The sequence below is a fragment of the Aquarana catesbeiana genome, linkage group LG04 (genome assembly GCF_042186555.1).
Source record: "Aquarana catesbeiana isolate 2022-GZ linkage group LG04, ASM4218655v1, whole genome shotgun sequence".
Lineage (NCBI taxonomy): Eukaryota > Metazoa > Chordata > Amphibia > Anura > Ranidae > Aquarana > Aquarana catesbeiana.
Genome location: NC_133327.1, coordinates 619498690 through 619514740, shown reverse-complemented (window position 1 = coordinate 619514740; position 16051 = coordinate 619498690). Strand labels below are relative to the sequence as shown.

At 39.0% G+C, this 16051-nt stretch overlaps 1 protein-coding gene across 1 annotated transcript in view; it reads right to left on the bottom strand.

Annotated features, from left to right (window-relative positions):
• Positions 1-16051, bottom strand: part of ITPKB (inositol-trisphosphate 3-kinase B) — a 164132-nt gene that overhangs the window by 59605 nt on the left and 88476 nt on the right. The window contains exon 3 of the mRNA XM_073628302.1: positions 1079-1178. Within this exon, the coding sequence (XP_073484403.1) occupies positions 1079-1178 (100 nt within the window). The remainder of the gene's footprint in view (positions 1-1078; positions 1179-16051) is intronic.

Genomic DNA, 16051 nt, shown 5'->3' with positions numbered 1-16051 from the left:
TCTGAAGAAAGAGGTTCACCATTAGAGTCAGGCAATGAGCATTTTCAGAAGAAGAGATCAATCATCATAACCATGCGCCATCCGGGCCAATTATTACATTTTTCACATATATGTTACATTATTTTGCTAGAAAATTACTTAGAACCCCCAAACATTATATATTTTCTAAAAGCAGAGGCCCTGGAGAATACAGTAGTGCCTGTTGCAATTTTTTACATTGCACAATATTTGTGAAGCCATTTTTAAACCCCACATTTTCAGGAGAAAATATATCTAAATCATTTTAGTGCACACAAACACCACAATATACTATCCATTTTTTTGTAAAATATAAAAGATGATGTTGTGTCGAGTAAATAGATACCAAACATGTCAAGATTTAAAATTTTGACAAACTAAAATACCTAAAATCTTAAAAGCCTTTACAGGTTACCAGTTTAGAGTTTACCATGAGCTATGGCAATAGAATTATTGCTCTCAATCCAAGGTTCTTTCTGATACCTTACATGTGTGGTACAATCACTGTTCACATATGCATGCAAAACCTATGTACACGTTCGTATTTGCATGTGAGCACTGGGGATGGGGGTGCTTTACATTTTTTTTTATTATATTTAAATGTATTCTTCAAACTTTTAACATTTTTTTTTCCATTAAACTTTATTGCTATCACAAAGGATGAACATCATCCCTTGTGATAGCTTGAGCAGTGATAGGTTCTTTTTATGGAGAGATCAGGGGTCTCTGGTAACACAGAATCAAACCAGTAAACAAAGAACTGAAAACTTTGGTGGTCACAGAGGAGGTGGAGGAACAGATAGTCCTCCTCCTCTGTGAGCTTCCAGCCCAACTGCTTCCAGCGGTCCCGGGCTCCTTGATGGAATGGGAAAGCCCAGGAACAGTGGCAGGTGGTGGCAGGTGGCAGCGGGGCCCCATTCACAGGTCTCTATCACCCTTTCACAGGTCTCTATCACCCTCTGTGTTCCCATTAGGGAGATTTTTACTCACTTCCTGTGTAGTCATCATGACAGGAAGTGAGGGCAAGAACCTTCCTCTAACATGGTTTTCTGTGTGGTACCTGCATGTCCTGCCAGTTGAATCCAGGGATACTTCTTCTTGAATGACATGACGAAGGGCGACCAGTGCACCATATTCTTGATCTTTCTCCATGACTTGCTCTGTAAAGGAAAACCAAAGATGTCAGCTTTTGTGTTCTATGTGACTAATAAACAGGTTTATTCAGAAAGGTAATCATGCAAACAATAAAGAAGGTTCCCTTGAAGTAATCAATCACAAATTTGACATATTCAAGGAGACCCAATGGTGACCCAATCTGCAACCTCTTTTTCGAAAAAGGAACCAAAAATTCAAGTTGAAGCAGAACTCTGGCCTTTAAACCAAAAATTGTGGGCAGGAAGGTATTTTATTACACGTGATTCATACTATGTCTCTTCCTTCCTGCAATCTTCTTTACACTGTTCACTGAGCTGCACATGGGCAAGCCAGTTTACATACCCAGCATCTGTTGCGCGCATGCATGGGAGTTACAGTACATCATCTCACACCAGCCAATCATGATATCGGAAGACACCACACTCAGAAGGTGCTAGCAAGGGAGCTCTGATGTCCCATTTCTGGAGTGGAGGTGCGTATTTGCAGACTTTAGTAACCACTTTAACGTATAATTTTAAAAAATTGGAAGAAGAAGTAAAAAGCTAAGACCTGTGCCATATTTTTTTTTTTTTTGTTACGGTTACCCCATTACAGAGATTTACTTCTATTTTCTGTCATAGAAACTGAAGTTGGTGGACACCCCTCCAAGTTATTGAGTCCAGGTGTACAAATCCAGCTCCATAAAGACATGGAGGACCAGTTGGCATGGAGGAACTCGAGTGGCTTGCCCTGACCTCAACCCTACTGAAAAACTTTGAGATGAATTGGAACTCTAATTGTGATTCAGGTCTTCTTGTCCAACATCAGTACCTGACTTCAAAAATACTCTTTTGGCAAATTCCAGCACACACTCCAAAATCTTGTGGAAAGCCCTCCAAGAAGAGCGGAGACTGTTATAGCCAACGTGGGCAATTCCATAGTAATGTCCATGATTTTGGAATTAGATGTCCAACAGCTCATACAGGTGTGATGGACAGGTGTCAGCAAACTTTTGGCCATATAGTGTACACGAGGACAGCCATATTTGTCCATTTCGAACGCAGGCTGTGCTTTTTCCTAATAATTATTATTTCTATTGCTGCTATTAATATTATTAATTCCAGAATAAGACTTAAAAGCCCAATGCAGATGCTCCAAAGCTGGATTATTCCTGACTCATATAGAGCACAATTCCGCATTACTCATAGTAACAATATGGATTGCATCAAAATGACATCAATGAACTCCGGTATTCTCATAAAGGGATGTTATGATGTGACTGCAGGCAGTGAACATGTGTAGAGGAAGCATGCTCAGACACTCACAATGTGGAATGTGGATCTCCTGCCTGTAGGAAGTGACTCCATGTGAAATGATGCGTTCCCGGGTCTCTCACGCACAGCCTTACGTCTTGTGCATACAGTCCCCCCATTCCGTCCCACAGAACACCAACAAATAAGAATTATGTGATACTTAAATGCTGTTTTCAGTGCAACATCTGTTGTACACAATGATAATGAGGGTTGCATAGATAAAAGTAGATCTCAGCCATAACCTAAAAACAGTTTTCTTTAAACATATCCAAACACAAAAACAACATTTGAATATATTGCAGCTTACCAGTCTTTAGATGTACTGGCTGCATTAGTTTTAATGTTTTAGGCCAAGGCACATTTTCAGCAAGCACAGAAAATACCTGTTCATATTGCTGGAACTACAATTTTCTTTTGTCACTCCCTGGGAGCCTAAAATAAAGCATATTACAAAAACCTTATCTTCATTGTGTAAGCTACTAATCCCAATAATCCATCATGTAATGGAGATGAACAAAATCCACCCTGGGTGACAACCATGGTTCTTTCTTAAGATTAATGGAGAAATTAGTGTAGACACCGAGGGACAGGAACTGTGTAATTTGCAGGATTACCAGGTAAAAATAAAGGGATAGAATGACTGCCACTACCCACATGGAAGAGAAATATATTTCAAATATATTTATATATATATATATATATATATATATATATATATATATATATATATATATATATATATATATATATATATATATCTATCTATCTATATATGACATACTATATTTACAAAATAATTGTAAATATATGTTATTATTATTATTATACACTATATAGCGCCAACAGTTTACGCAACGCTTTACAATGTCACAGATATCATTTTTTTTCTAAATATATTGGAAATATATTTCTCTTCCATGCGGGTATATTGAAAGACTGGTAAGCTATAATATATAACATTTTTGGTTTAGGTTTTAGATATGCTTTAAAGCTAAGCTCCAGGGAAATGTCATACCTACTGCAAAAATTAAATTCTCCCTGTAGCCAGGCAGAGGTTTTAGCTATGCCTTTCTTCATCCTAAATTTTGTATATACTTTAAAATGGTGCTAAATTCTTCAAATCCTCCTCCACTGCAAATATGAGACATCGGACAGTTTCCTCACTGGTGTATTTCGGGTGTGGAGTCTTTGGCCATCTTGATTGGCCAGTGGAGGATGATGTAATTCCTAGGCATGCATACGGGAGGTGACTCATCCAGGCAGATCCTGGAATTGGGCACTTCCAATCTCATAACATTTCAGGGATTTCCCTTTTCTGTTACAGCATGACTATGTCCCTGTGCAGAGAGAAAGTTCCATAAAGACATGGTTTGATGAGTTTGGTGAGGAGGAACTCAAGTGACCTGCAAAAATGTTAACTAAGCCCTGCCCATTCACCCCCCCCCCCCTTTCCTGAGATTCCAGACAACCAACTGTGGCAAGCAGAGGACACATCTAAGAGAACCTCTGATGCTTTCTTTAATATAGCAAGACATTTTAAGGTGACTACCTTCTTCTAGGAGTTTGCGATCACGAGTGATGACTTGACTGCAGTGCAACACAGAAATAATAATGTAGAAATCATGGCAAAATCGCATATGTGGAGCACATGCTTTCTTTGTTCAAAGTACTTGTCTGCAGTTACAATGAAGATTGCTTAAAAGATGACAATGGCCCAGGCCTGTGATGACAGCCTTCAAAGCACAGAGGAAAAAAAGGCAGAAATTGTATTTGCACAATTGTTTGGCGTTTCTGGACATGTTATAAGAGTTGGTATGGTTTAAACATATAGTTCTCCTTTAAGGAGGTCCTCCTCCTTTATCTCAAGCCATGTGCAGGCAGAGTCCTTCACTGTCTTACTCCCTGACTCAGTCATTGCAGGGTTGGGGTGTGGGGGGAAAAGCTCAGTTTCTTGTAAATGGAAACAAAAAGGCAAGACTCAGCCATGGAAAATCTGGAAGTGAGAAAATGAGAGATTATAGTTTTGCTGTTAACCCCTAAAAGGCCTGATTCCAACACTTGATGCTCGAATCTCACACCTCCTGTATCTTGCTTTGTTTTCAAGCAGTCAAATTCTTCTGTGTGAGACCACCTTAAGTCTTAACCTTATTGTAAAAAAACTGTATTGAGAAGAGACGCAGACTTTATATAATATTCCAGCGCTGCAGCCAAAACAATTGCAATCTGGTGACATTTGAAGCCATTGTTGTCTCTGGGTGTTGTTTAAACACTCTGTTTTCTGCCACACCTTCTGTTTCCAGGGCTGAGAGATTCCTGGAAGATATGTATCTCCGTATGGAAAATGTCACTGATTGGATTTACAAGATCCAGAATTTCCCGGATACAGTCTCACGTTCAGCTTAAGGTGCTTACAGAGATGAGAACTTTCACTGAGTGTTGTTTCTACCTCCCCTCCTCCATTGTCTCAGATATACAGGTTCACTTGATTTGAACATGCCGAATGACAAAGGATGTTTGATGGTGCACGAACGATTGACCCCATAAATGCTTATATTATTAGATGTGCAGGACTATCCAACCTCAATGAAGCTACCTAGAATTGTGAGATGACTGGGCAATCCATCTCTTATTTTCCATATCAGGTCACCATCTACATGACTCCTCCACAATGCCACCATCTGGCGTGGACAATCAACTGGGCACATTAGAAAAACTGCCACTAGCTTTGCCCCCTGGTACTGCCAATATCTTCCTGTGTAACTCACCTCCTCCACCCAATTACAGAGCCAAGCTTGCAAATTGTTGGAGCACAAGGAGGACTGGCTACCTAGAGGGTGGTTGAATTGTGCCTGCATGTTCTACCACCCTCTAACGTCATTGGTTAGCCTAGGAGCCCAAATGAATCTTCCGTTTAAGTCAACTAATTACATTCCAAATGCATTGTCTTACAGTACGTTTTCTTTCCAAAGCACCCGCAGCCTGAGTAGAAAAGCCTGTCACCTGCTAGCAGCTGCAGAGCAGTACCCTTGTTCTCTGTGTAAAAGAAGTGGTCTCAAAGCAGAGGTCTGATGCCCCCTAGTCAGGCATATGCCACTGCAATCAGCTTATGCTCCCAGCTGATTGGACAGCTCTTACAGGGGGCATGTGGGCCATCTGCAAAGAGAATATGGCTTCCCCACAGACAGCAAGAGTCCCACTGCAGCATTCTGGCATGGGATTGGCTTTTTTTTATTCAGGCTGTGGCTGATTTTTAAAGAAAATGAACTGTAAAACTTTGCACAGCATTTGTTTTGATGAACCTAGAATGTATTTAGCTCATTTAAAGTAAGAGTTTGATCAGTTAAACTCACCTCAACTGTGCATATTGGCATGATAGAAATAGAAGCCACAGCCAAACCACTCTTGACTTGTCTTATCAAGGAGCAAATGATAGAGATAACTTTGACAGGAAAAGTCAATATTGCCATCTTATGATCTTTAGCCAGGATTGTTTGCTGCTGAGCATACGGTAGACATGAGATGACTATATGATCCTCCTATACCAACAAAATCAGGTAACTGTCATATTATATATCTTATTGGTCACAGACATATAAGGGAATTCAATTATGTCTGATGTTCCAAAGGAAAGTCTAGTGGCCATATGTCATATAAACACATACACTTGGCTAACCCAATCATACACGTTTATACACTTGATATATTTAAAAAAAAGAAACAATAGTAACTTGATATGTGGACATTGGTTCCAGACCCAACTAATGGATTCTTCCATCAAAAGCAATGAGCCATAAATCTTCGCTAATCTGGCCAAAATCAGGTGATGAACATCTCACAACTATGACCAGATAAAAGGTTACCATTTTTGGTCTGCTGTAAATTACAACTGTGGCTGATCACTAGTTTTGCCAATAGCTGGACATGGTTGCTAAGCTCGACATCAAGAGCACATAATGAGTTGTAGAAGTTCTAGAATAAAACCGTCCACCTCAGGTCTTAATGACTAGTCTATTCCAGATGTTCGGAAATTTTACTCACCAGCTTGAACTCCATGCTCAGACTTACATTTCCTCAACAATTGAAGGGCTGCAGATTATCTGTGCCTATAATACACCTGTTATTTTTTTATTTGCTACATAAGTCACTTATCCTCTATTGTAAATAAGGATGTTGAGGACCCATCAACAACTTGGAGTGTTTAGAAGAGGGGAAGAATGACAGCTGCCAGGGGGGATGACCAGGGTTCAGCTTTAAAGGAATTTTTGGAAAATCTTCTAATTCTACTTAATTGGCTCAGCTCTAAATCTTAGCCTCCTGTGCCCTGTCCTTATGACAACCATATGTGAATATTCAAAACCATCCTACTGGAAAATGCCAAGATAAATTCCTTGACATTTTCTTGGAAGCACAGCAAGCATTCTGCTGTCTCTACATGAAATTTTACACTTCATATTATATTTGTTAAAGTTTCAACCTGTGGTGGTTGCAGGGAACAAATGCTAGCAAATGCACATGAGGATTAAAAAAAGGCTGTAAAGGCTAGACATTTTTTGACCTTAATGATTCCCCTAAACTAAGGTAAAAAAATTTCCTACTAGTTGTGTCAACCACCCCAACCACCTTTTATATGTACCTTAGTCTTATCTCGATCCAGCGCTGTGCCTGTCTGCAGTGGTGCTGGTCTCTCTCTCCTCACAGGTTAAGAGACAGCAGCAGGAGCCATTGGCACCTGCTGCTGTCAGTCAAATCCTATGAGCTGGGAGTGGGGGCAGGGTCAAGCTATGCTGTGTGTGCCAATGGACACACAGCCTGGCTTGAGAGCGAGCCCACTGGTGTGCCATCATAGGAAGCCTTTTCATATGGTGACGAACAGAGAAAAAGAGGAACCAAGAGCACCGGTGGGAGACACCTGAGGAGGAGATTTTGGGCCGCTCTGTGCAATATTATTGCACAGAGCATGTACGTATATCATGTTTATTCGTGTAATTTTAAAATATCCTTGACAACTGCTTTATGTCTATATATATTTATTTTCAAGAAGTGTAATATGCAGCACATGTTGCTTTTGTAGAAAAATTAGTGCTAAAATGAAACATTCCCTATCTGTTATGAATACAATGAATGTTACTGAGATTTGGGGGAATATTTATAAGGCAGGTAATCTGATGTTCACTAAACATTCACTGCAGGGGAAACTTGATGGTGTATTGTTTCACCATCAGTGCATGTTTGATGGAAGCACATTCACTGCTTTATAAATATGCCCCTTAGATTTTCAGATTGAAGAATGTGCCACAGTCCAATATACAGTAAGAACTGTAATTCTGTAATTCTCTGCCAATCTCTTCACTGGCTTCCCCTACCCCACCGTATAAAATTCAAAATGCTAATCACAACATACAAGGCCATCCACAACATCGCCCCCAGCTACATCACCAACCTCATCTGCAGATATCGCCCAAATCGTCCCCTCCGCTCCTCCCAGGACCTCCTGCTCTCTAGCTCCCTTGTTAAATCCTCTCATGCTTGCCTTCAGGACTTCTCCAGAGCCTGTCCCATCCTCTGGAATTTCCTGCCCCGGTATATCCGATCAGCCCCAACCTGTCCACCTTTAGGAGATCCCTGAAAACTCACTTATTCAGGGAAGCCTATCCCACACCCACCTAAGAACTGTCCCCAAGCCACCCCCTTCAAATCATTCCCCCGCATCTATTACCTTTTGTACCACCACCCCCTTCCTTTAGAATGTAAGCTCTACGAGCAGGGCCCTCCTGTCCCTTCTGTATTGCACTGTACTGTAATTGTGCTGTCCCCCCTCTACATTGTAAAGCGCTGCATAAACTGTTGACGCTATATAAATCGTGAATAATAATAATAATAATTTACATCTATAGAAAAAATTCTAAATATGTCCCTGCAAATTATAAGCAAGAAAGGATAATTAAACGTATCATGCTCCACTTTATGAATATGTACTATTGCTACTATTGCAAAGAACATTTCATAGCTCATGTTATGTAGTGGGGATTTTAACCTGCTATGCTAGACTTCCCCTAGCAAGACATTAAAGCCTAAAGCCTAGTACACACTGGACGAATGTCGGGCGTCATCTGCTGGTTCAATAAAAACTGGCTGACATTCGATCTGACAGAAGGCAGCTGTTTAGCCAGCTTCTGTCGGATGAGAAACTTAAAGGAAATCCTAGCAATAAATTTAAGGCCAAACTTAAAACTTTGGTTAAAGAAGGCCACAATGTTGGAATAGTTAACAAAAAAAGAAGTGAGCTATCTTATTCTTGATGCCCCCAAGGTTCCACTCATTTATCAGTTACCAAAGGTGCACAAGAATCCACTTAAGCCCCCAGGGAGACCCATAGTCAGTGGAGTTGACTCACTCCAGACTGGGGGAATACTTGGATTGTTTCTTGCAGCCCCTTACCCAAATATGTCCAGCGTATTTAAAAGATAGCAAAGATCCTATAGAACTTATCGAACCTTTGACAGTGGATGATCATTGCATTCTGGCCAGTGTGGATGTTAATTAACTGTACACTAATATACAACAACATCATGCTTTGGAGGCAGTTAAGTGGGTCCTGGATAACACTAATATCAAGCCTAAACAAAAAGATTTCTTATTACAGGCTCTAGATTTGGCAATGAGTCATAATTTTTTTTAGCAGGAAAAGAAGTACTATAGGCAGAAAAGAGGAGTTGCCATGGGGGGCTAAGTATGCCCCGTGAGTGGCAAACCTCTTTATGAGTTGGTAAGAGAGAAAAGTCGTTTATGACAGAAATATACCACAATTAAGTTTTTACAAACGATACATAGACGACATTTTGATAATTTGGGTAGGATCATGTGAATCATTTCTCAATTTCCTAAGGGAGATGGGAAGTAATCCATATGGTATCTCTTTTTCTGAGACATATGGCTATGAGTCAGTACATTTTTGGGATCTAGTCATATATAAAGAAAATGGAAAGCTACTCACTTGTACCTTCTTTAAGGAAGTTGACAGAAATGGATATATACTGTTGGGCAGCTGCCACCATCCAAGATGGTTGGGTGGCATTCCCAAAAGTCAGATGTTGAGGGTAAGAAGAAACTGTAATAAGATAGAAGACTATGATATTCAGTCCCAAACTATTCTAGCTTCTATGAAAAGGGGTATGATATCAGAGATTTGAAGAGAACTAAAGAAAATAAAAGAGATATAGATAGGGAATCTCTCTTTAAGAAAAAATCGCATAAGAAGAAAAATTATGGTGTTGCATTTCTAACAGGTTTCACCAGGCAACATAAACAATTTGAAAAAATAATAAAAGAACATTGGCCTTTGTTACTTAAAAATAGAGAGCTTAGTGTTTTACCTGCTCAGCCTCAGTTTATCTATTTCAAACCTCCAACACTTAGGTTGAAATTAGCACATAACGTGATTTAATCCCCCAAAGGAATGTTTTACTTTTCTAGATCAAACTGTTTTCTTTAGTTGTGGCAAATGTGTAATTTGTCAAATTTATAGACATAGGATTAGGAAGACCATCCATTTTAGCTCCCATTCCCAGGGGAAATCCTATGAGATTAAAAAGTTCATCACGTGTGGAACTACACATGTCACTTACCTTCTGTCCTGTCCCTGTGGCCTCCAATATGTGGGGAGGACCACGAGGAAGTTGGGCATTAGGTTGTGGGAGCATGTGAATAGAATCAGAAAGGGTTTTAAGCATCACAGCTTGTCCAATCATTTTAGATTGTTTCACAACAGTGATCCCAGGGGTCTCACGTTTTGTGGAATAGATAAAGTGGAGGCTCATTGGAGAGGTTCCAATCTCAAGAAAGCTATCTCACAAAACGAGACCCAATGGATAGATAGGCTGGGTACTATGAGTCCTTTTGGCTTAAATATTGAATTGGATTTGAACTGTTTCTTGTCTAATTGGTAATTGTGTTCATTGCGTACATAAATATATTTATATTTATTTTCATTTTTGTTTCATTTCAATTTTTTTTTTATATTTATTTTTATTTTATTTTACTTTATTTTTATTTTATCTTTATTATTTATCTTTTTTATGTAAACAATGAACTCGAATAGATTTAATGAATCATATAATTTTATTTTTCCTCTTTGTGAATTTTAAAATAACGAATTTATGTACATTGTTTTTAAAGTATTTGTATTTGGCAATAAAGTTTTTTGTTATCACTTGGCAATAACAGGAAGTGATGTTATCAAAAGGACGTTGGTGTTTGATTACACCAGATGGTCTTTGTTTTATACTATTGGCTAATTGGAGAGGAGGTGACTGCTCCTTTGTATATAAATTACACCATCTGAATCCGGAAATTATGTCCTTGATAACGCCCTGGAGGAGGGGCGAAACGCGTCAACGTATTTCCGGTTTCACTAACCAGTGACGCAACTTCCTCTATCCGTGGAACGCATGCTGTACAGCGGCGCACCCGAAACTTACTGATGTCTGTTTTACAGAGCCGTCTTGTTTGATTGCGCATTTGATTTAGTATTAGCGGTACTTCACTATTGGCTTTTTTATCTCTGTTTCCCATTATGAATGATCTACTTCGATCCATCCACATGAATATCTGCATGGAAGCTTTTCTGAGAGTCCAGTTTTTACACATCAGATCTTTTAGATCACAGCCCTATTGACCCTAGACTGCAAAGCTGGGGGTCCATTAACTCTGGTGAGTGGGGTCATAAGAGGGGAGTGTAGCACTTGAAAAATCCTATCCTGAACCACGAAGCACTAGAATTTGCATTTGGAGCACTTAGCACTTTATTCATTATATATGTATAGAACTTGTCAATATTGTCACAGTCAATAATTTACAAGCACATTATCACGTTGATGTTTTATATTCTGCTAGCGCTGCTAATTTATTTATTCATTTTTTTAAGGTTTTAGCACCTTTGTAATAGCTGCTGCGGTTTATCATTTATTATTTGTTATTCACTATTCCATGTAGTGCGAGTTCTATTTAGTAATACATATTTTTTTATGTATTTATTATCTTTCGGGCTTCAAGTTCAAAATATTTAATTGTGTCAGTTTGCATATAGAAATACTGTGCCCACTCACATTATGTCATGTTTATACAAGTCTAGCTCTGGAACAAATTTTGCTATGCATTAACATTAATCTCACATTTAGGAACAGCAGCTTGCCATAAACTAGATACAAAGTGTTGGTCGCCAAAGAAATGTCAAAAGGTTTTATTTTTAAAGATTAGCAAAACCCAGTAGAGAGAACATTAAGCATAATTTTTTCTTGGTATGATTGCAAAAAAAAAAAAAAAAAAAGGCGTTGAATGATAATACAGTCATATGTCTTCTGCATTGTTCTGGCTCTGTATCAATCCCTTGAAAAGAGTCAGATGACATTATGGAACAACATCCCATATGTTACAAGTATAAAAATAGTATCAACATATTGGAAAGGGCTGCATTAAAGCTGAACTCCAGGCCCGAAACTTTTCTTTAAATAAATTCCTCAATAACCACAAAGGTTATAAATCAAATTTGTGTGCACCAAATGCCTTTGCCAACCCAGATATTACCTTGTTAAGTAGCAGTGACATCATCACTGCACTGTACAAAGTCTATGCATAGAGCACAGCTGTGGGAGGGACACATCAGGCCCCACCCACTACAGGATTCCTGCAGAAAACTACAGGAGGAGGTGGCAAGACCAGTCACCGTGCACAAGGAGAGAGAACAGTAGTGACCAGTCTTTATAATAAGAAAGGAAAGTTGCATGCAGAATTACTACAGCAGAGACCCAAAAGAAATACACAAAGTGAAACAAGATTCAAGTAAGAATACAGATGCTTCTTGTAATTAGACAATATTTGCATGCAGGGTTCAGTTTTTAGGCTTTTTGCAAACGAGCAACAAACAAAAAGTACGTCATGTTTTAGAGCTGCACGATTAACCGAATCGTTATCATGAAATTTGACTCGTTGCGACTTGACAAAAGTATTTCCTGATTCTTTCTATGCAGAGAATTATCTCTGCTCTGCTGAAGCCGACAGCCATCAAAAGAAAGGAAGAAAAAAAACAGGCAGTCTGCCAAGAATCACATTCTTTAGCAGTGGAACCTAAGTATAAACATTGTAACAATTTGTCAAAGGAATAGATTTGTGTGTAAATGAGGAAAGTTTAACTACTTAAACAATAAACCTTTTTCTGACATTTGTTGTTTTCAAGTTAAAATCATTTTTTTGCTAGAAAATTACTTAGAACCCCTAAATAAATGTTTTTTTTGTAGAGACCCTAGAGAATAAAATGGTGGTCGTTGCAATATTTTATGTCACACTGTATTTGGGCAGCTGTCTTTCAAATGCAATTTTTTTGGAAAAAATTACTTTAGTGAATAAAAAAAAAAAAAATAACCAGTAAAGTTAGCCCAATTTTTTTTGTATAATGTGAAAGATTTTACGTCGCGAGAATTGTGATCTTTTTATTCTAAGCAAAAGAAAACGTAATTCTCATTTTGCCCAGAATCGTGCAGCTCTATCATGTTTGTAGCTATATATCTTTTTTTTCATGTAAATCTGAACACAGGTGCATTGTTGTCTATGAGGCAATGTACACAGCTGCATAAAGATCTGTGATGCAGAGATTTAAATTTTACGTTTGAGTGCAGCAATTTACATGTATATGCAAGTACTTACAAGCATATACGCATAAATGAAAACACTGGCAGATACAATAGGATGTAGAGGAATTATAAGTTTACTCATGTTATAGAGCATAATGGGTTTGTTTTTTCCTCAGTATCGTTCTGCAAGCCTCTGCCAGCAAGATCCTGCATATAAACATCAGTAAAGTATTACGTCTGTGTGCAACAGGCCTAATGCTCACAGTGCTGGATGAGACTTTGGTGGCTTTAAATTGTATCTGAACCAAATTTCTTTTTAACTTTGCAAAAAGTGAGAAAGAGTTACAACCTCTATCAGGTATGTATTGCTGGATTGGTGGAAGAGGAGTACCACTTGCCAAACATCCCAATGCAGATTTACAGCTACAGGGCAGCCACGCTGTGCAGAATCACCTATATACAGTGTATGTGATCCTGCACTTTCTGGTAGGGGGCTCGCGTGTTTTTTTTTAATTGGATATGTTTATAGCAGAAAGTAAAAAATATAGTTTTTTTTTTCCAAAATTATCTGCCTTTTTTTCTGTATAGCGCAAAAAATAAAAAACGCAGTGGTGACCAAATATCACCAAAAGTAAGTTCTATTTGTGAGGAAAAAATGACATAAATTTGATTTGGGTACTGTGTTGCATGACCGAGCAATTGTAGTTAACCACTTAAGCCCCGGACCATTTGGCTGGCCAAAGACCAGAGCATTTTCTGCGATTCGGCACTGCGTCGCTTTAACTGACATTTGCGCGGTCATGCGATGTGGCTCCCAAACAAAATTGATGTCCTTTTTTTCCCACAAATAGAGCTTTCTTTTGGTGGTATTTGATCACCTCTGCGTTTTTTATTTTTTGCGCTATAAATGAAAAAATAGCGACAATTTTGAAAAAAATGCATTATTTTTTACTTTTTGCTAAAATAAATATCCCCAAAAAATTTATAAAAATAGTTTTTTTCCTCAGTTTAGGCCGATACGTATTCTTCTATATATTTTTGGTAAAAAAATAGCAATAAGCGTTTATTGATTGGTATGCGCAAAAGTTATAGCGTCTACAAAATAGGGGATAGTTTTATGGCATTTTTATTGATTTATTTATTTTTTACTAGTAATGGCAGCGATCAGCTATTTTTATCTTGACTGCGACATTATTGCGGACAGGTCAAACAATTTTGGCACGATTTTGGGACCATCCACATTTATACAGCGATCAGTGTGATTAAAAATGCATTGATTACTGTGTAAATGTGACTGGCAGTGAAGGGGTTAACCACTAGGGGGCGCTGTAGGGGTTAAGTGTGTCCTAGGGAGTGATTCTAACTGTGGGGGGGGGGGCTGTGTGTGACACATCACTGATCACCGCTCCCGATTACAGTGAGAGTGTCATTAGGCAGAACAGGGAGATGCTTGTTTACATTAGCATCTCCCCATTCTTCCTCACCATGAGACGATCGCGGGTATCCCCGTGAACATTGAGTCCGCGGGACCCACGATCATGGTCACGGAGCTCCCCAAGCCGCCTCTTATAGGGTAACATACAGGTACGTTAATCTGCCTGTACGTGCCCTTCTGCCGCAGTATATCTGCTTGAGGCGGTCAGGAAGTGGTTAAAGTAATGCAGTGCCATATCGCAAAAAAATGGCCTGGTCATGGGGGTAAACCTTCTGGGGAGAAAGTTTTTATTAGTCCCAAACTTCTCAAGTGTTTTGGAATGCAAACTAGAAATTAGCAAACATGTCCTTAATACCTAAGACCCAAAACACATACCTTATCAAGCATGCGCCAGCAATTCTAAGTTTTAACCATGAAGCAGTTATTGAACTCAAGATTTCTTATATTCAGAAGTTTGGGTATATTCATCACTTCTGTCCTCATCTACCAATCCAGCTGTGACACTTTCAAGCAGCCTTCAGTAAGTTGAGCAGCTATGTGCTACAGAAGTACTTTAAACCTACCATCAGAAGCCAGCTGTCGCGTCCCTAACAGCCAATGAGTCCTCAGCTGTTAGCGGAGTTCCTCGCTGACAGCTGAATGTAAAAAAAAAATTGCCAGCAATAAAAAAAATTGTGAAAAAAAAACAGACACTACCACATGCTAATCCATCAGAAAAGTCCACCACTACCACATGCTCATACATCAGAAAAGTCCACCACTCCTACACCCTCATTTTTTATTGCTGTCTCTGTCCTTGCTGTGGAGGTTCGTCCTTTTTATTAGTCCTCATGACCACTGTCACTGAGACAAGAAAATGATGGGGCTTATTTCAATGGGGATACCTGTTCAAATCACATCTAAGAGGATCTCTTCTCAATCTTCCCAACGAGACACAGAAAAAAAAAAAAGGTTCTAACCAATCCTTATTCTATTAAAAAAGGAAAAAAGTTATATTCATAAATGATCCTCTAGTAGATAGGGAAGCCTTTTTTCAACCTTGTTACCCCAGAGGAGCCCTTACAATAGTTTAGGTCTTCGGGAACCACTGCTTAAAGCAATTCATTGGTGGTCAGTGGGGAAATTGCCTCCCTTACAGTTGTAGTCAGAATGCTACTAATACAGACAGCTAAAAAGATAACTGGTGTCACAGAGCTGGCTCTAACAACTTGTGTTGGCCCCAGAACTATGAAGGCACCATCAAATAGTAGGTCAATCAGTCACAGCTCAAGCAATATCTGGAGGAACCTTAGGGTTCCATGGAACCCTGCTTGAGTATGGCTGGTCTAGGGAATAACTACTGTAGTCATGAAGCTCCACTATGAATACATATCTGAATCCCTTCTGATATAGGAATCCCGTTACACAGCAGCACTTAGCTCGGAAAAGGGAGGAGCGACATTTGGAGTCCAGCAGGGGAAATAGCAAACTTATAAGCATATCTGCTTCTTTGTTGTTAAAACCTCATTTTATTTCCTATAAAAATA